This window comes from Melanostigma gelatinosum, assembly GCF_949748355.1.
Source record: "Melanostigma gelatinosum genome assembly, chromosome: 14".
Lineage (NCBI taxonomy): Eukaryota > Metazoa > Chordata > Actinopteri > Perciformes > Zoarcidae > Melanostigma > Melanostigma gelatinosum.
In genome coordinates, this window is record NC_136647.1 from 8,755,843 (window position 1) to 8,777,720 (window position 21,878).

General features: G+C 44.1%; 1 protein-coding gene across 1 annotated transcript in view; it reads right to left on the reverse strand.

Moving 5' to 3' along the window:
- Positions 1-380: 380 nt before the first annotated feature.
- Positions 381-21,878, reverse strand: part of LOC306788257 (ephrin type-B receptor 4a-like) — a 33,451-nt gene continuing 11,953 nt past the window's right edge. Inside the window, exons 2-17 of the mRNA XM_079283699.1 lie at positions 16,760-16,830; positions 14,560-14,841; positions 12,594-12,984; positions 10,299-10,451; positions 8,285-8,620; positions 8,072-8,196; positions 7,111-7,276; positions 6,711-6,810; positions 5,466-5,530; positions 5,220-5,333; positions 4,612-4,859; positions 4,318-4,533; positions 3,976-4,125; positions 3,468-3,661; positions 2,837-2,995; positions 381-2,549 (exon numbers count right to left, since the gene is read on the reverse strand). Coding sequence (XP_079139825.1) covers positions 2,441-2,549; positions 2,837-2,995; positions 3,468-3,661; positions 3,976-4,125; positions 4,318-4,533; positions 4,612-4,859; positions 5,220-5,333; positions 5,466-5,530; positions 6,711-6,810; positions 7,111-7,276; positions 8,072-8,196; positions 8,285-8,620; positions 10,299-10,451; positions 12,594-12,984; positions 14,560-14,841; positions 16,760-16,830 — 2,879 coding nt within the window. The 3' untranslated portion in view covers positions 381-2,440. The remainder of the gene's footprint in view (positions 2,550-2,836; positions 2,996-3,467; positions 3,662-3,975; positions 4,126-4,317; positions 4,534-4,611; positions 4,860-5,219; positions 5,334-5,465; positions 5,531-6,710; positions 6,811-7,110; positions 7,277-8,071; positions 8,197-8,284; positions 8,621-10,298; positions 10,452-12,593; positions 12,985-14,559; positions 14,842-16,759; positions 16,831-21,878) is intronic.

The following is a 21,878-nucleotide window of genomic DNA, read 5'->3' on the forward strand; positions in this document are numbered from 1 at the left end:
TTCACATCTCTGAGAGCCGAGATAAAATGCAATTACAGCATTAAAGGAAGGGGCAAATCCCGAGGCATCAGTGTGTGTTTTTTTGGCAAATATGGAGCTGCTTCGCTCTGAATTTGGGACAAAAGTCACCGGGGTTACTGGGACAGCTCCGCCTGTCATCAGGTAAAATATATGGACTTTCACTCTCGGGTCAGAGAGGATCTTCCTTTGACATCCACATATATTTGGCGCAGCAGTCACGCTCCAGTTGAGGCAATAATGACTTTGATGATTATCTACACAGACATGTTGACAAGCAGAAAAACGAGTCCTTGATATTAAACACAGATGTGTGTCTTTATTATGAATACTGAATACAGATTAGCCTACACACAGGACTGTAATCAAAACATACTTCATCTATTCATCATTGAAAAGTGGATTTTAATGAGATCTTCAATATGAAGACCACATTGCTCACACTCCTTAAAGGAATCTCTCAGACTCCGGCGTGACAATACCAGTGATTTTGATTCTGGGCCTGTGAGATTCATTTATGAGGGTGGATGATTTTATGGTATCACCAACCACACTTTTTAAAGTGTACCCTCAGAGTGTGGCCATTACTACCACCCAAGGTTTGGTGTGAATCAATCCGACTTCAATTTATGTTAATCATCACATTTGAATGGATTTTGAACGCGTATAAATTGCACTTTAAACCTCTTGAAACCCGGGATAGTTATCGCATATGATAGAAATGCCATGTTAAAGTCCAAGGAAGAGGAAAACCCAAATTGCCAATTGAAAAATCATATAAGTGCTCAATGGCACTAAGGTAAAAAGCATTTAGAAAACGAATTATACCATGTTGTGTTGAACATATTTGAGTATGTTTTAGCAGCTGTTTTTACTTAATTTTCCTGATTCACTGCAGGAAAATGATGTAGGACTTGGCAAAATGATTGGTATTATCCTTCGAGAGATCGTTGAGCAATACTTTGACATTTTGAACTCCAGCCTGTTATTCTTCTTCAAGCACTTGTAATAACGTGAGGGGGGGGGGGGGGGGGGGCTGCTGTGCTCCTCAAACAGCAGCTCAACAGTGTTGTTAGCGCGCCAATCAGAAACCAATGGATACTACTGGCTACAAGCTAGCATGTTAGCTTAGCTGGTAGCTGTAGATTGTCTTCAATGCAAAACGTTAAGAATTTCAAGAGACTCATTTTGAACAGCTTTGAGGCAACGGCAGAAACAATTTACCGGCTACACAACCAGCATGAAGGAACACAATACTTCAAAATGTCAAAGTTACCCTTTGAGGTACATTTTAATGAAACAAGAATCACTCGTGAGAGAGTTCTGCTATATAAAATTGGCATTTAAGTCCACGAAGACGACTGAATGGCACCGGAAGATGGAGAATACAGAATAAGAGAATTAAAAATGCATCAGTTATATTTAAGAAAAACAAGTTTGAGGCCAGATCGCTTCCCTTGGGTAAATGTCTACAATGAAACCCAATTCTACAGTGTTCTCTGGTCTCTGGGTCCACTTGGTCCTTGTTCAGTCAGTATTTTCAGACTATAATGAAACTGAGCTGCCGGCAGAAAACACAGGCAGTAGAAAATAACCAACCACTCCAAGAGAAACACATGGAGTCACTGAAGATTACAATTCACTCTGAAATGACAAAAGTGCTGATATGTCTCAGTGTCTCTCTTCTCACATGCTGCGGAGCCGATGAAGAGAGAGAGACTGAAGAAGACGAAAGAAGTCTGATTAGGACGAGCGAGTACAGCGCTCTCCCAAGTTTGCATTACACATCACACCTGAGTAAAGAGGAGGTAATGTTGAAATCAAACAGAAACAAAGAAGTAAAAATCCAACTGTTAAAATGTTCCGTCTCAATGTGAAAAAAAATGTCCGTGAAGTAATGTAATCCAGATCTCATTCATAATTACAACAATATGAAAACTGAAAACCTTGGATTGTCACTGGTCATTTCTTTTTGTCTCCTTCGGTGAAGTGACTTTTTACTGGGACAAACCAGTCCACTGCCAGTTTCCAAAATGACATGATACAACAGAAACATTGTAAATTCTGATCAGTCTCTCGTCTTGGCTTAGCACAATAATTGGGTCCTTAATTCACGTAGATACAAAAACACTGACCGCAAAAAAATGAGGCAGAGTCAAGTCTGCACAACAGCAACTTCGTCCCCATGGTCACTGTGCTCGTCAGGGACATGCCCGTCTCCGGACAGCTCTCTCTTTCGGATGGGAAAGTCATCTTAAGTCGTTGATTTTTTGAATTATTTTTTGGTCGTAGGTGAATTCTGCTGATTTCCCTTGAAGTCCGTGTTCAAAGTGGGGTCGCAGGGATGAGCATCCAGAGTGCTCAGAGTACACGGCCGCACTGGTGTGCTGGCGTTCACGTCCAGGTTACTGAACGAGGTGAGCTAGAAGGTGACAGCCGCGGTGCTCTTGTTCCGAAAGGTCATTGTCTGGATGCTGGAAAGGATTTTCCTCTGGTGCCCAGCCAAAGTCACTCCCATGTGCAGCAGATCCCTGAGCACAAGACGAGAAAAATCACAAATTAGACAGGAAGAAAATTTAAAAAAAGAAATAAAAAGATAGAATTGGACGGACAAAAATTATATTTCAGTCATCACATTTCGGCTCTCTGGGCTTCCAGTCTGAAATTCAAAATAAAAAAATGCACCTCAGGAGATTGTAATGATAGCTGATAGCTGTAACGACTAAAAGCTACAAGGCTAGCTCCCAGACCTGGTGCCATGGAAGAACATCTAGCTTTGAAGATAAGAATCAGTTTAGATAAGAAAACTGGAACGGACTGTGTGGTGATCTGGGCCAGCTGGTCCACTGAGTTGAAGCCGGCCTGCAAGAAGCTGTCTTCGTAGCGCTCCATCTTGATGGCCCGAAGCCATTCCCCCACTGAAGCACACGACGAGAGGGCTAAAGGTGCACGCTGGTCCAGCAGGGGGTAAGACGGCCTACGGCACAGAGTAGAGAAACAATGGAAGAACTTACTCACGCTGTCACCAAAACAACAGTGAGGAGCTCACAAACATCCGGCGGCAACATTCCAGTCGACAGGCGAAGGTATAATCTGAGGCTGAGTGACTGACGGGGCCAAACAATGGGATTCGTCAGGGGCGGAGTGTTCACTCCTGTATGCGACCAGCTGACAGGCAGAATGTGGAGGAAGGGAAATCAGCACAGCAAGTGTCTGACAGGTCACAGCAGGACATCATGGTGGTACATAAGATTGGGCAATAGGAGGGTAATGTGTGTCCTGTGACTATTACAACCCTGAATGGAAAATAAATTCTAAAAGGACGCTAAAGAAAGGGACATCGTGAAATGACCGGCATGCTTCCTTTTCTCTGTTCTTTCTCCAGCTGTATATTCGCCGCCACTGTGACCAGGTTTGTCTGTCAGTCACAGAGAAACCGCTGCACTCACCCCGCTCCTTCTTGAGCCACTATTTTCAGCGAGGCGGGGTTGCGGATGAGCTTGTCGAGGGCACTGACGAGGTCGGAGAAGCGAGGGCGCGCCGAGCGGTCCTTCTGCCAGCAGTCCAGCATCAGCTGGTGGAGATGAGTGGGGCAATCAGGGGGCGGTGGCAGCCGGTAGTCCTGCTCTATGGCATTGATAACCTTGATAGGAAGAAAAATGATCGCTATTCAAACCAATGCATTCACTTTTCTTGTCAATGAACGTTGAGCTGCTTGGTGGGTTCGAAAAAACAAACAATACAGAAGAGGAAAAAATTTCCTCCTTAAATTTGCCTTTTGTGCCAGTGTTGCTTGGCAATCTCATGGTCAAGCTACGATCCAAACACTACATTGTTCATCTGAAAAGTTCATACATAGCTTTTTTTTCAGAATGCAAATGTTACATTTGGTTTTTGCAGAAGCTCAACTCTGTGCTGCGCCAAATAAAACCTTCAAAATAATTGTCAAGATCTTACATCCTGGTTGCTCATGTCCCAATACGGTCTCTCTCCAAAAGACATGACCTCCCACATGACAATGCCATAGCTCCACACATCTGAGGCTGAAGTAAACTTTCTGAAGGCTATCGCCTCTGGTGCTGTCCAGCGTATTGGGATCTTACCTCCCTGCACAGAAAAGAAAACAGTCAGCACTGCAAAGCTTCAAACAAACATGATCAGACAGGGCTCTGACAAGGAAAGAATACATAGATATATATCTTTATAAATATATATAGAGAGATATATCTGTAGATATACTGCAGACAGATTTAATGAAAGTGTTCGATGAGCATCATCTGAAGAGGAGTGTCATCGTACCAGGGAGCTGGTGTAAGTCGGGTCAGATGAGTTCTCCTGCAGGAAGCGCGACAAGCCGAAGTCGGACACCTTGCACACGAGGTTGCTGTTGATGAGGATGTTGCGGGCAGCGAGGTCTCGGTGGACGTAGCTCATCTCCGCCAGGTACTTCATGCCAGAGGCGATGCCGCGCAGCATCCCCACCAGCTGGATGGGAGTGAACTGGCTGTCGTTCAGCTACGGAGGAGAGGAACAGTTCAGTCGGAGAGCGGCTGAAGCGGCGGTGCGTTTCAGTGTTTCCTCTGTCGCACTCACCCGTAGAAACGAGTCCAGAGCTCCGTTCTCCATAAACTCTGTGAGGATCATAACCGGACAGCTGGCTGTGATGATCCCCTCCAGGTGGATGATGTTGGGGTGCTGGAACTGACCCATGATGGACGCTTCAGAAAGGAAGTCCCGCCTCTGCTTGTCAGTGAAGCCTCCCTTTAGTGTCTTGATGGCCACGTAGTTTTCTTTTTTCCCCGGGACCTTCAGCCGCCCGCGACACACCTCCCCAAACTCTCCTGCAGCACACAGACACACATGTCTTCTTTAACTGGTGTTAACCACGTTAGGAGGACAGTCGTCGTCTGCAAGCAGACAGCTCGCCTGAAGCTAGCGGTGCACTTTAGATTGAATAAGAGCTGGAAACACATTTATCAGTTCATTGCTTTATTTACACGCCAATATTGAATTTTGTCTGATAAAGAATAATAAAGACAATTGTTTTAAATGTCACAGAATCAATTTAGCTTAGTAAATTAAATATATTCCTAATAATGATTTGTTGAAAACCCGTTCGGCTTAAAAAACAAACTCACAGAGAGTTCACAGAGAGAAAGTACATTTGTGAATAATGGGAAAAGCCTAAAGCTGGGGCTTACCAGCACCGATAACCTCCTCGATCTTGACAAAGGAAACATCAATTTCCTTGGCAAATTCTCGCACGGCCTCATTAGGGTCCTCATAGGTGAAGGGGTCGATGTAAACCTTGACCCCTGCAAGTAAAAACAAACAGAGTCGTGGGAAAGGAAAAGAAGAAATGTTAAGAGTACCATGAGCACATTTCTTGACGTGGGCGTGTTTTAAATCACAGCTGCGGCTTCGTGTGCATGTCCTTCATCTGTTACCTTGGCCAACAAGGTACTGGCTGTTTTTGTCGCTCAGCTCTGGATCCTTTACCCGGCTGTGTCTGCTGCAGGTAGAGAGAGATCGGGATAAATACAATAAAGATTAGGATTGGCAGCTCAGTGATCTGAAGAATGAGATTTTTACTTTTTTTTGGCAAGCCTTCTTAGTGCTTTATCAGCCCAATGTTATGCAAATCACGGGTCTTACAATGTGCTGTGTTTCTCTGACTAAAATACAAAGTCTAAAAAAGGAAAAATGAGCCAAAAAACATATTCACGCACTGTATGAATATTTTTACTTGATGTTAAAATAATCTGGGATGATAGCAAGCATTGCAAAATATGACACTTTTTTTTAATCCCCTTCGAAAATATTCTGCTATCTTGGCCCCATTCACTGAGAAGTCAAAGGTAAAGACCAAAATACTATCTTTTACAAGAGCCGTCATTGTTATTTTTTGAGAAAAACAATCCTCAACCAGTCCTGTGGTAACGGTGAAGAAACCGCTGAGGTTCTGCTCTTTGATACAAGCAGCTCCATTATAACTGTGCTGGCGCTAACTCATCCCCGCATGACTGTAACAACCCTGTAGCTACTGGATCCCTGCCTTCCTCCATTTCTCTCCTGCTCCCACCTCATAAGCCTAAAATAGCAATAATGTGCACCACCCTCGGTTAGTGGCAGATCTGGGCCTCAGCCACTGGTTTGTGTGTGTAAGTGTGTACGTGTGTGTGTGTGTATGTGTGTGTGTGTGTGTCACAAGGTCATAGCCATTGTTCTCCTGCCCTGTGGAAACAGGGTTGAGACGCCTGCATCCTGTCTCTCCCTGCCCTCTACCTCTACCGTCATATCACTCTCTCTCACACTCTCTCACACACGCGCACACACACACACACACACCCTATAACACTATTTACTCAAACAATGAAGCCTAAGAAAAATGTCCTAATGAGCACGATAACTTTTGTCCGTGTAAGCAAAATACCATCATGAGCATTGCTTTGTGTCTGAACTGCCTCAAACACAGAAAGAAATGGTGTGGGTGACAGAGTGCAAATCCACTGTTGATAAGATATGATTTCTTTAAACAAAAGAACAAAGTGGTGCAAAACTGTAAGATTGGGGTCACGGTTGTCATTGGTTTTCGATTTTCCCTTCTGTCCCGTTTCCTGTTATTCTGTCAACTTCTTTCCCATCAAAATCTATCTTCTTCTCTGCTTCTACACCCTTTCCCTCGTTCTCACCGGATGCAGTAGGCGGCCACTAAGACGAAAGTGACAAGCAGCAACATCCCCACAGCGATAAGGATGCCAGGTACTAGGAACTGGGCGGCAGAGTCGAGACCTGAGAGAGCAGACAGAGAGACAGAGAGTTGGAATGATGTCATGACAGAGATCATTGCAGGAGCGTCTTTTTTGTTGCTGCAAAAAGCAAGTATGAGAAGGAAAGAACATGACAGAAATGTAGAATATTAAAGAGGCTCAATACAAGGACACCACCTGAATAGAAGGACAGAGACAGTACATTCATTCAACAAAAAGGGACTGAAAAGAATATGAAAAACCTTCCCCGTGGAAATGGCAAAAAAAAAAAAGGTGTGAAAGAATAATGTGTGCGACGCTCCCTCTTCAAGAGCAAACTTACCGTCAGGCAGAGTGTGGAACATGGCTGCAGGACTGAAGCTGCCATAACCGGCCACGGTGCGCGCTCGGACCTGCACCTCGTACTGAGTGGCCCTGCGGAGGTCCGTCAGCACGGCCTGGTTCCTGGCGCTCTCTGCGTAGTGGCACTGATCCTCGTTACGTCGCTCCTACCGCATGAAAACACAGTTAACCGGACTGGAAGTGAGCGTAAAACAGGAATATGAGAGGGAACGACCGAAAAAAGATGCTTGAAAAAGCCCCCATTGTTGAATGTTGATTGAGTCAAAATGACTCAATCCAATTACAATACAAACACAATGAGACAATCTTAATCAGAAGCTTGTTAACTAATATGTTTAGAGATTCATATCGTTCACACAAAAGCGTCTTATGCCTCAGTTGGTACGATGGCGTCTCTGAGTCAGGTTCGTCTCGTGTGTCAGAGAAACCTCACCATGGAAAAGTCAACCGCACACCCATGCGTACCGTCTACTGCCTCAGCAGTTGCCACATGCAACACTGAGACAAAGTACAGTGCCGTGTTCACAAGGTGAGCGACACAGCAACAGGCTACAAGTCATTTTAAATGGAAGCCGTCAAAGACGCTCTCCAATGATGCAGTGAAGCGTGAACCGATCGCGTGGTTTTGTCTCACCCTGCTCTGTTCCATCTAAAATCAATGCCGTTAGCCAGTCGCCAGTGCTGTTAAACGACATAACTACGTCAACGAGAGCTTGAGTAAAACTTCAACGAGGTATAGACAATCTGGTTTTCAGTTCTCTTTGTACTGTGTGAGGAAATCCACACGAGCCACTGTACTCCCCTGGTTACCTTTCCTTGCAAAACATTGTGAGTCTTTCGAATCGTGAGCCGCAGTGCAACTGAAAATAAAATGAAGAAACCTGAATAGCATGTGACCTTTAAGCCAGACAGTTAAAGAGATGTCTTCAGGGGGCTCTCACCTTCTCACAGTAGCGTAGCTGATATTGCAGGATGGTGTAGTGAGGCTGAGCTGGGACTGACCATTGCAGAGTCAGACTGCTCTCTGTGGAGTCACTCTTCCGAATCACAGACACCAGCGAGGGCACTGCACAGATGGCAGAAGAATTATAAACACCACATGAAATTCTGACTGTTGATACGCTTGCACATCTTCCCCCTCGTTCCTCTCTTACCGTCGTGGCTCGTGGTGATGTTGACATTTTCACTGGCGGGGTCCTTGCCGCTAACCGGAGACACCCCGTTGAGGGTCTGGATTGTGAAAGTGTATGTGGTTTGAGGCAGCATGCCCCACACCTCCACCCTGCGTCCCAGCAGGCCGTGCTGCGCGGGCCGGTAGCTGACGCTGTCCCCGCAGGAGAGGCACTGACCCTTGGGCGACCTGCACACTGAGCACCCGACGGCGTAGCTCAGGTCCGTTCTGCCGCCGCTGTCCAGAGGTTCGTTCCACGCCAGACTGAGCGTGGTGTCGTTGATCTGGGTGACGATGCTGCGCGGAGCCGAGGGAGGTCCTACGGTGACAACAAAAAGAGCCAAAGTTAAACTGATTTGGCATTCTTTATTTTGTAATTACTGGAAATAAGCAGATGATTTGTCTTTCAAGATCCCGACAGACACATTACACAAATTGACGTCTTTATGCTTTCTGTACTGATGAAACAAACGAGATGATGCAACATGTTCATTAGTGAGCTTCGAATGTGCAGGTAGGTGGATATGTTTTGTTGTTTTCCTTCTTTATGCTAAGCTAAGCTAACTGTCTGCTGGCTGTAGCTTCATATTTACCACACAGACATTGGAGATCTGAAGAAATAAAATATGCAAATCTGCCAAAATGTCAATTTATTTCTTTAAATGTTTTTTTTTCTCCACTAAATACTCTCAGAAGCCATCCACCAAATATGTGTTACATTATTCAATGTACATGGCATCACATTTCTCTTACGCCTGACGCAATCGCGATGTCTAAAATGTCTCTTTCAAATCAAATCTTAATCTCTTCCGTGTGATTTTACTGCTGCTTTACCTTTCCATGACCCGCACAGTCTGTGTCTCTCCGAATGCGTTGAAGACATTTTATTCCGTCTGCACATGTAGTCACGAAGCAGAACAGCATCACAGCAGGAGCACATGTGTTGCAGAATTGAACTGGTGCAATTACGTTGGTCTAAAAGTGGATGATAATGATCACCGTCTGAAAATTGTAAGAAGATAGCTATTGCCTTAAGCCAAGCATAACTAAGCAGTAATACCACTCAGCCACTGTGAATGAGTTTCTGTTCCTGCCAAGGAGGCTTTGTCACTGAGCCTGCAGCGAACTTTAGTGCCAATAGTGTTCACACCGGAAGCCCGAGTGGGGCGGCATCAGAGACGATCTGGGTGCCGAATGAATTCGGTATTCAACTTTTTGAGAAAGGGGATTTTTAGAGGCGATGCATTTTATAACTAAAGAATGAGAATCCACATAATTAAAATCACCAGGGCTGGCACATTACTGTAAAACACTTGTTCTCAGGGGAAAAGGTCCGTTGTGATTGACAGTTGGCACGTCTGGTTTGCAATTTTGCATACAAATTGAAAATATAAGTGATATGCAGAATCGCACGGCCAATCCAGTGCAATAACAGCATAAATAATAGGAATGGCCGAATTAAGTGATTCATAATTACGATAAAGCCTTTGTAATTAAAGTTATCAGTAATAATGAAATTGGATGTAAAGTCTAGGTGGCATTGATATCACACCTGCAGAGAACAAGTTCTGCCAACATCCCCACCGTGTTTCACTTTGTTTCACATCCTCTTTATGGCCATTTCCAAAAGAGTGCACTAATTACAAAGTCCCTCCCATTCACACATCCAAGACGCGGCTGAATTAGAATTCCTGAATCTGCATGGAGGTGTCACTTAAGACCATCAACGCCTACTCCGCTTTAGAGTGGACGCCCTGCCCCCAGCCACCTGTCACAAAAGACATGCATCTCAATGCCCCGCAGCGGGACAAAAGACATGAAGCAGATTAGAGGAGTTTGGCTACATAACACCAGGGTGGAAGAGAAACAGCGGCAGAGAAGTAAAAACAAAGTGCAGAAGAGCAGGGCAAAGTAAAGAAGTGAAAACAAACGAGTGGATGCTTGTGTTGCTCAGCACCTCCAAATTAGGACATGAGCACGGTTTCCTGTGTACTCACTCGTGCACGGGGTGTCGGGAGAGTCGGACTCTGCACGCAAGTATCCGGAGCGGCACGCACACACCGGCGCTCCTCCGACGGCGGCGTGGCTGAATCCCGGACAGCCTGTGCACTGACCCTCCGAGGCCGACTTGAACTGACCAACAGGACAAGCTGGGGAGGACAAATGAGGGCAAATTATCAGGACTTTTGATTCAGGACATGATCCTGCACAACCATTGCACCAACTCCCCCCCCCCCCCCCCCCCCAGACCGACCTGTGTCTAACCGAATTTGCAAACACGTCGCTGTTTGTTTTTCAGCGGACTCGGGTGCCAGATGGTTGCAGATTGACAGACAGAACCATGTGATGAGGGCTATAAACTGAGGACAAACGCAGTTATGAAGCTGATCGTGATTTCAATTTAGTGCATAAACCGGTCTGACATTGACATGCCGCTTATTATTGACTTTACCTGACCATATCAGAGTAACGACACCAAACATGTGGCTCCACTTATTGATCCAACTATCGTCCCCTGTCTGTACTCTCCTCACGAAAACCCAAAATGGCTGTGTGGCATCCAAGGTGTAAAGAAACAGTGAAATGAGTCTGAACTAGCGATGAAAGGATTACTTGATCAATCAATTACTTGACAGACAACTCGATTAAAAACTGGCTGGTTTAAACTTCTCAAATGTGAGGATTTGCTGCTTTTCTCTGTTATATAACACCGTAAATGCATTTCATAGACGATGAGCTGCAGTAGTCCCCTCACGCCGTCTCCTCACGGCTTCACATGAACACTCCTCCATGTCAATGTGTAACGATCGGTCCCCTTGTAACGCCACAGTCAGTCACCAAAACCAGCATGTCTACAATAACTGCTCGGTGCGGCGGTTGAAATGCTGCGTGAGAGGAATAAAGCAATAAAAAAATCTTTCACAGCGAGTGGAGCATTGTTAAAGGGTCAACACACTCACACAGATCCTTTCCGACTGACATTTTGCCTGCGAGAGTTTCCCACATGTGAAAACTGTGTTGATGCATGCCTCACCCGCTAAAGGTTGTAAATACATACTTTATAAGTCAAATGCAAGCGACCGTCACAAGACAGGATTATCAAAATAACCTGGGTGCTAATATTGTGTCATAACTTTAAATCTATTTGGGAATATTCAGAGCGTCGTCTCCTACCCTTTTGTGTTATATAACATTGGCAACGCTACAGTATACGAGCACAGCTCCTCCCCTGTATCAGTATTCATAGCCTGCTAGAGCTTTACTTCAAAGACGTGTTTAAATATTCTAATCTAGCTCCTCTACAACACTCGACTTGACATTATTCAGAAGTTTTACGTTAAAAGCGTGTGTTTGACCCAGAAGACATATGTGTTGTCGTTGGTAGATTACAGCTAAAGTAATTTAATGTTAAACGCACACATCAATTGTATTTTCAGTGACCGGCCTATGAAGCAAATTAACAGTTCAATCTTGCGATAAAGGCAATTTCCCTTTATGGTCTGGTGAGTGTATTTTCCCCACGGCTCCCTTCAGTGACAGAATGCTGGAAATGCTAGCGCCACTTCACCAGAAGCAAAACGTCGGAAATTATTATTATTTTTTGTTATGAAAAATCATTATACCTCCCACAGAGATCAACCCGAATCCAACCTTCAACGAGACATTTTCTTGAGAAAATGTAGCATTTCTTTCTTATGTCTCAGTGGTTTCAGTGCTCAACATTTGTCTGTGTTGGTGCGATGCAGTGTGTGTGTGTGTGTGTGTGTGTGCGCGCACGTGTTCACACACGAGGCTTGTTAATTGGACTCATTAGACAGAGCTGCTGCACAGCTCCTGAGAGAATCATCCTGCTTCTTCCTTCTTTTTTTGGCCTGCTTTGCTTTGATGTTCTCAAAGTGATATGATCTTTACCCCGAGCGCCCCCCCCCCTCCACCTCCCACTCCCCCTTTCCTGCGCCCTCCTCTCCGCTCCCCCGCCTGCTCCCTCTAACTTAGCTGAACCATGAGTTGTCGCAGCAGCAAGCCTTTGACCCTGCTCTTCCCGTCTGAGATAAGTGCTTCTCCACCTGACCTCTCTCTGTCCACTCCGTGTTACAGCCACTCCCCTGCCTCATTAACTTCCTCCGGCTCCCATTTCTCTGCTCCAGCGTTTCGATACTCAGTGAACCCCCCCACCCACCCCCTCTCATCTTACCATTGTTTTCTTCTTTAGTCTGCCTGCTCTGCTTGCCTGGGCAGGTGTAGTCCATATACACCCTTGTATATGTGGCCTAACCGTGTCTCCTTCTCACCTGTGCATACAGTGTGTCCTTCAGAGGGCTCATATCCTGGTAGGCAGGCGCAGGAGGTCGTCGGCTGGCCCACCCACTGGCCGTCCTCCCCGCAGAAGAGCTTTGGCGGCCGAGGTCGAGGCCCCTGCTGGGAGGCGTGCTCCACACACACGCCCTGCGCCTCTTGCACCAGAGTGCGGGGCACCGTCTCGGAGAAAGAGGACAGAGCACTGACCAGGGGGGGGCACTTTTTGAAGAACACCCTGACGGACAGCAGGGCCATGCTGGCGCCCTGAGCCTGAAAAGCCAAGTAGAAGCCTCTCATTGACAGCGGGCCGAATCGTAAGGTCTTCATGTTGAATTTCCGCTCCCCACCCTTCCTCAGGAGAAAGTCTGCAGCCACTGTGTCCACCTAGGACGGGAAGAAAGAGAACAGATCTCATGTAATGGCCCGGTTCCAACACACTCGCTTCTAAAACAGGACCAGGCTGGCGGTTTTGCATGTTTGAGCCATTTTAGCCCATTAGCTAGACATCACATATGCTTCACATTATTGAACAAAGCATTCCACTGTGATTTTAGATGGATCTCCTACCTTCCTGGCAGCCATTGTTTCGCATTTGTTACAGTACGCTTTGAACCTCAACGTGCAGGGACTTGAAAACTCGCTTTGGAGAAATGTAATAAATTACAGTGAACATTTCATCACTTTTATTTTTCTGTCAAAGTGACATGATTAAGCGGCAATGAAGTCAAGGAGCAGTTACTATTATGCAAACCTCTATTTGGCGGTGTGTTCAAGGACTTCACAACATCTGATGTTCGATAATGAGATGCCAAGAAGCACTTTGCTCGTAAGCTATGTGTTCGGAAAATGAAAGCCAGAAGATGAACAATAAGCGAACACGCTGGTTGTGAAAACAGCGCTTGCTCCCATGTGAAGATTAAATCACTTGGACAAAAAAATGAAAGCGATTAAATGCCGACTAATATAAATGCATTACTAAATCAACGCGTTTTGTCGCTGCAGGCTGACGACTTTTAAGGAATGAATGGGAGCAAAATGCACATTAAAGGCCAATATAAAAAACGTCAGTAATTTACAAAATACTTACATGAAACATACATGGATTACAAATGTAACAGAACCAGTTAAGTCCTTTAATAGGTATTAAAGGGCTGTCCCATTTCATAGGGGACGATTTCCACCACTACTCCCTGTAACTCTGACCCGATCAGTCAGGTCGCATTGAAGTGTCAAGTGTGGACTCACATGTGCGGACACAGCTGAGCTCCAATCACAAATCACAAAAGTCGCATTGAAAAGACAAGTGTAACCACGGCCATAGGATCAAAGAGACACTGATGATGTCATCCAGGCTATAATAATGACTATTTAATTATAAATAATTAATTAGAGCAATTAGTTGATTGATCAATAAGTCAACTGATAGAAAATGTATCGCTCTATCTCAAACTATTGTCACCTTTTTGAGTTCGATTAATCAATTTTCAAGCAAAAATGTCACGCTTCAAAAAATGTGCAGTTTTTGCTTGACAAATTAAAGTATCATATATAAAGAGTCATGTAAGAGTCAATGACATATTTTTTCGGGTTTTGCAGTGTTGGTCAGATAAAACAAGTTAATTAAAAGGCATCGCTGTAGGCTCGAAGAAATATTGAATGCATTTGTTTTCTAATCCCTTACAATCAATAGTTAGTTGGAGCCTTAAGGTGAATTATGTTGAAAAGGTGAAAAAGTTCCTCCAGAGCAAAATAAGACATTATAAAGTTGTTCTCACAGGCTCATCGACACTAACAGTGGCCATTAAACTGATCTTCATGAGTAAAATATGTGGAGTAACTCTTTAATGCAGATTTAAAAATCAATAAAACATATAATTTGAACAACCACATGGAGAAAAGCTGTCCTTTGATAAGAAGGACGAACTGACATAAACCATCGGAGGGCGGGCGGGGACGTACCTTGGTGTACGGGTTCTCCATCCAGGGCGGGTAAGAGGGCGTGGCCTCGTTGGAGTCGGCCTGGTAATAGTACAGGTTGAAGGTCTCCTTGCAGCTGCGGTGGTGGGTGCTCCTGGAGGAACACTCCATCATGGTGAATCGCAGCTCCACGTAAGCCTGAGACGCTCCTCGTCGCTGGATGAAGCCGCTGCGCAGCCAATGGCTGGATGAGCTGTCAGTCTGACAGATCTGGTAGATCCTCACGCTGTTGTTCTCCTCATCTAAACCGCTTAGCTCCTCCCACTGAGAAGAAGAAGAAGAAGAAGAAGAAGAGGAGAACAAAGAGTTGTCAAAGGTTGCAAGTTAAAATGACATCTGACCCAGAAAAACCTGTGAACATTTTTAATTCTCTCGGAGAGACTTTCACTAGGGTCTTTAAAAACGTCATCACATTAAAAGCCCCGTTCATCATAACAACGCTGCGACTCTTTGTTGGCCCTCTGCTGTACTGCACCTGTCAGAGGCCCGAGGGACAGATCTGGCCTGCTGTGGATTTAGATCCAGCCCAAATTTGACTCTGGGTTGTTAAATCATTCGTCCTGCTGAGCTGCAGCCCAGCAAGGGGGAATCCAAGTCTCACTTGTCAAACAGAGCACACTGCTGCACACGGCATCCGAGATAGACGCAGATTTCACCCTTCAAACACACGTTTAGACTAAAATACAAGAATACAGAGGGGGATATCACAGACATACGTATGAAGCGAAAACCCTCCACAGGAATCTACATTTGTTGGGGAGCCAAATGCAACGGAAAAAAAGCTTTAATGTTTGACTTCTGAGTCAACAGCAAACATGTTAATCATCACTGTGTCCCAAGAGTGGGAAATGAGCACGAAATTAACATACTCAGGGCAGAATTGAGCAGATTTGCTGGACTTGAGGCTCAGAAATTCGGTTATGTAAATATGTAAATCTTCAAAATCCATTTGCAGATGATGTGTTGAGTGAGGCAGAATACTGGTCTGAATGAATTACAGTGCAGCAGAGCACCGAGAGGCAGGTTTGAATCACTTGGAGGAGAGAATTTCCCTTTTAATTAAAAAAAAGAAATACTATGGACTTTGCACATGTGTTCTGTGATGAAGATGTACAAAAATATCCCACAGGGCTCGTCTGGATTTGACATAAATCATTTCAAGAAATTGTTAAAAGTCGGTTTTTGAAAGCAAAATCAGAGAGATGTGCACATGACACAGATCCATTACGAGACTGATCATATGTTTGACGTTCCCCTCAGTACAAAGCGTACCGGAGGTCCGAGCAAAGTAAATGTGTTTTATGCAGAAAACTTTCAACCTGTTCACACAAGATTTGAGTCGATACACATCACTGTTAGACCAGCAAATTATATTGATGATTCGTATTTTAGGTTTAACATGAATATTAGCTTCATTTTGGTTCCTCGTAAAACGTTCATGCAACAACTAACATTTAACAATGATGTTTACGTTTTCATATTCATAATCCTTTAATGCTAAAAATAAATAACCATATATTAACTGTTTTATATCTGTATCTGTGATGCAGACGGCTGACGACAGCTCCCTGTCATTACCGACTAAATCACTGTTTTATACGCTTTAGTGTTAAAAAACACAAAAACTATATTTTTGACAACGTGACGCTTTTGATGAACGGCTTCAAATGATAACGGCTGTGCAAACTATTTAGAGACTGTCGGCGTGTTTTGCTTTGCATCTTAATCAAACGCGGAGACACATTCGTTGAGTGTTTCTGTCTGGTTTCAGAAACCTCCCCGCCAGCGTCACTGCAACCGTTATTTTCCTTCTGAGGAATCAGCAAGTCGAGCGGTTTGGGTCACTGATGCTGTTGGCAAAAAAAAAAAAAAAATAGCCTCACAACCACTCCTCGGTTGATCAAATTACAAATATGTCATTCTCTGGCAGCGGTATTCAAAACTGTGGGCAGCCAGTGACTTCAACTCAAAGGTTGATGGGATATATCAAAGCATCTGCTTTCAATGTACCTTGAATCCCACAGTCACTCTGGCGTTTCCTTTATTCTGTCAGTTACCTGCCATATAAGGAGCTGTTTTATAGCCAAAGTAACAAAGGAACAGCTGGAAGCCAAAAATCCCCAGTCACCACAAAGTCTGTGTTCGTAATACAGATAACAAAGTGGAGCTGGGGGTTACATACCGCGGGTTTGGCGTGTGAGAAGATGGTCCAATTGAGATCAGAAGTCTCCGTTTTCGTGTTCATCAGGACCTCTGTGAGGGAAAGAACACGCAAACAACACAGCGTCACTCACTGCAGGAAATATAGAAATGACACGCATACGATTCATTTACATTCAGAGAAACACACAGGTGACTTTAAAATCAGAGGGGCGAACATATTTCCGAGTCCCGCGTTCCCTGCCAAGTATCAGCTGCGGCTGACGGTGGGATTACGGTAGAAGATGGAGTTTCACTCGTCAATTACATCTACAGAAACACTCCCACTGCCCTAAACAATGTGTTTCTTCTCAGGTTTGTTTTTATTCCCTCCCCCGAGTCCCTTGTGTTCCCGGCAACACGGCATGCCTGTGGTCACACCAAACCTGCTGCGAAGAGTCCGGAGAGTAGTCGGGACAGGAGAACACGGATACCCACTCACAGACATCCCAATGTAAAGATTCAAGCCCTTCCAGTCACGAACTGTGATTACAATCGAATTGAGTTTCTTTTCTAATCTTTTGAGGGCCAGCTCACAAACAATCGGAGCAGTTCCGCTATGATTCAGTACCACAATAAAAAAAACCGGGGCCCGAACCCATGTGAGGGCATCTTTCTCCCCCGGCTGTCTCGGCAGATTGTCTCTGCTGAGTTGTGACTAGTATTCATGCTGATGGGATGAGGTTTCTGTCACAGACCGGGTTTTTAGAGCACCTACGTGTTCCCCACAGAAGCTCATCTCAAGGGTGAGGCCGTTTGGTTTTACCAATAAACAGGATTTAATGCGGCTCTCCTGTGTGCCACCATCAGGGCGAGCACTTGCATGAAAATGGATGCTGGAGGAAATGGGGGGGGGGGGGGGGGTTCAGTGTGAGCCTATCATTGGGGTTATTAAGATGCTTTGTTGAATTAGGCTCTCAATATAAGTCTCAACAGTAAAGTCTGGCATCCAATACCCTCAGTGACACACACACACACACACACACGCACACACACACACACACACACACACACGCACGCACGCACACACACACGCACACACCTGAGCTGGCATTTAAAACTCTTTTTCCAGTTTTCTTTTATGGTTTTCCTTTTCCACAGATTTAGTTTTGACATATTCATTTAAGTCTTAGTACATTTCTTTTCATTGATTCGAGTAATAATGCTTCATATAAATAAAACAATGCCTGCAACACACTAAAACCATATTTTGGAATACTATTGACCTTTTAATAAGATTGTTCTTATTACATTCATGAGACAAATGTTTCCCTCTGAATTCTGGAAGAAAGTGTTGAAGATGTCTTGTTTCCACTTCCTACTTCAACATGTTGCTGTATTGTGCAAAACATCGGCGCTGAATACAAGAGCAAATCAACACAAATCTAATTCAACACACAGATTCAGTGATTGCATCTGTATTGATCAGAATGTTGCTCTTTAATGTTATTTCTTCTATTGGTTTAAAGGCGTAAGATCCGATGTATGGATCATTTGGAGCTGCTGTCGGTTGGGACGGCGTGCTCCACTGTATTTATTACACAGATAATGGTTGTTTGATGATCTTTTAATGCTCTGAATGTTAAACACAGCTCCTTTAATAACGGCTGTTGGTTTACATTTTCAGCACCTGAACTAGAAATGTATGTTTCCTATTGTCTGGCTCTCCAGTTTGTGATGAATCCGTTAATTAATTGGTTGACTAATACAAAACAAATCAGCAGCAATTTGGATCTTGAAAACATTGATCAGCTGCATCTTCTCAAATGTGAGAAGTTTCTGATTGCCTCCGTTTGATATCGTTGTGGAATGAATACATTTGGGCATAAATTCATTAGTTGCTGCCCTCAAGTCAAGAAAAATACCTCCATCTAACATATTTTGTCACCCGCTAGTGTCAATGTGAGAAACTATGCTGCCGGATTCATGAAAAAACATCCTTCCAAGTGACTATCTCTGTTCAAAAAGTGATTACAGTCATTTTCCTGTGGACGACTGTATACAGGAGCAAAGGATGTTTGGAAAAAGGCCTTTTACATAGAAAGACACGAAGGCAGTCAGGGAGTCCTTGTGCTCTATGAATATATTCAAACAGCAACAACACTTGTAGTATTTTACAAAACGCCTACAGTTACTAATCTCTGTGATCCTAAAGTGAGAGGCAATCACGTTCACCACTTAGCAAACCCACATCCCAATGAAATACACATGGAGGCAAAACAAAAACTCGGAGATAAAGCAGAGTCGGACCGGCGCTTCCTTCTGAGACGAATGCTTCGGCTGACGCCATCGTTTAACACTTTAATGGCGGTTACAGATCAGATACTGCGGACAAGCTCGGCCTATGCAGGACGGACTGTTGAAACCGTCTATTTAGTCCTTCCACACATAAGATCGAATGTAAAGGGATATGTGGATATTGTGGTAAATCAGTGTGCTGTCCCACTCTGCTTAATGGAGGTGATAACTTCTTTATGTCTCTCTCTTTTTTTAATTAATTATCCTACATCCCCACAGTCTGAAGTTCCAATTTAAAAAAAATATACTGCTCCACTGCTTTCCTTACGTTAGATTAAAACACATGTTGAAACTGCAACACATGAACATTTGAATACAGAACGATTAACGGTCAATGAACAAGTGGAAACCGTCTCGTGTCACCGATAAATATCTGACTCCTGATATCCTCATTTTTTCATAATGATCTCGATGATCACTCGATTACGCCCACTGCCGCTCACATCGTAGCTCCTGCTAATTTAATAATTCCCTCAGTGAACACACACACACACACGCACACGATGTAACACACACATGCAGAATTCATCATTTAAATCTTTCTTTTTGCATTGAAAGCGTCTTTTTCTCGTTCCCGTCCTCTGGCTGACCAGCACATGACATCACTAATCGTCACTGTTGCAAATGCAGCGAGCTTTCGTCATCCCACCACGCCGAGAGGTAAACGCGACTTCAATCAATTATTTATTACCCGTATCGCTTTTACAGTCTATTCCTTTTACTTTCTCTATTTAAACTCCTCGTAAAGAAACGCACACATGCCTCTCTCTCTCTCTCTTCCGCAGAAGCCCACCGGCTCGATGACAACAATCTGAGGACATAAAGTGGAAGAAAGGGAAGAGGAGAGAGGTGGGTGAGGAGGATAATTGGATGACAAAGTCTACCTCCAGTTCACTCCAGCATAATTAAAAACAAAACACACATTCGTAACACTGTGCCCCGCCTCCATCTATGCACGTCTACCTCCGTTTCATATGCTGATTATGTTTTCTTTTGAAGGAATGGAAAAGAACCCCCCCCCGACATGATAATCACTGTTTATCACTGCTCCATCATTAAGGTTTATGAGACAGGATGTGTGAGCGTGAGTGTTTCAGATGAGCTGGTGAGTGTTTCTATTATGTGCATGCACGGACTTGCCTTTCACTGAAGTAGGCTCAGACCTAAGCCCCGTTCGAGGAAGCTGGCGTTTCCCCTACAATTTCTACAGCAGCGGCGGCCACCCACTGCCGGAAAATTGCCCCCCCGAGTGTTAGAAAAATGTACGAACAATGAAGATTCGTCATCCGGACAGGTTTAACACCCAAAACAAACAATTGTACAGTAATTACAGTACAATCGTCCACATTAGGAGACAGTGAACTCGTCTAAACTGATACTGGTGCTGGCAAGAAGACTTAAACGGATTTATGGAAACATTTAAAGCAAATATATTAGTAGACATTATAAGACTCTTTATTCCAGGTAGAGACACTGAGAGGCATGTTTGAAGGTGTTTCGAGAGATCAGAATTAGCATGGTACAGTTTATGTGCTAATAATCAAACCGTGTCGGGAAAACACAGGCAAGGGGAAGGTATTGGGTTGTCTGTATGAAAGGCAGACAACAATAGAGGGTGTTGTCTTTTGAAATGTAAAACCTGACCCTGTATTTTTCACAAAGGGGGACTACATGACAAATATTACACCCTCGTTTTCTATAGGGCCGTCGTCAGGCTTCAGAGCAGAACCCTATTTGCATCGAATCCCGTTGTTCACCTCTGTGTTCGTTTCTTTCCCCTCCTATTTTACGCTTTCCTGCGTGGCTCTGGTGTGTGATCGGGAAATTATAGGCCTACGAACATTTGCCCCGCTTCAGCTACAATTAGACCTTATTTTAATTAAAGAAACAGAGTGCCAATTACCCTCATGCACCTAGAGAAATGGAGACGGAGGGGAAGAACGGGGATAATGAAAAAGGGGAATGTGAGAGGGGAAGAGATGTTAAAGGATGAGAAAAACTAGATGTGCCTGTCGGTGTGTTTGGCCAAAACTACAGCTGCTCGCTCTCAGTGTCATCTTTCATCTCAATTAAAATTTTTCTTTTGGTCAGCTGACATGAAGCCATGACAGGCTGATAACAACTTGGAATCATTATAATGTATTTCTGTAAGGTGTAGGCTTTTACATCTTCCCAACATACAAGGAAACCATTGACATGAACCTCATGGATAGCTTCATTGATTGGACAAAAAACATTGCAGAATTGTTTTTCCTTAAAATAATTGTATTTAATACAAGACATTAGGAATAGATCATGAAATGCTGAGCAAACGGATCTCATCTGCTTGCATAGCATTTGTTTGGTGGTTTGGGACGTGAAGCTGCTCCATATGACACTTCTTGACAGGAGAGTTACTGTCCTCCAGGTAGAACTCAAAACCTCATGTGTTTCGGGTGGAAACTGCTACCACATGTTTGAAAATATCCAAAGCCTGAAATCAGACCTGCTTATGGGATGTTCTGGTGCCTGGGGCAATTTAATACCTTACATGTTTCACATTGAAATGAAAGGAATACCAAAAGCTGGAAGAGAATACCACTGTGTCTGTGCCGCTAGCTTACAGCACGCAGACTGGAAACAGCTTGCCTGGGTTTGTTCCAGTCTTTCTGCTAAGCTAAGCTAACTGGTTGTAGCTTCATAGTCATCACACAGACATGAGAGTAGTTGTCTCTAACTTGGCAGGAAGACTTAAAAGAGTATTTCCCAATATGTTTATTAATGATTCCTTTTTTTTTAAATCCCCCATTTGGGTTATTTTTACT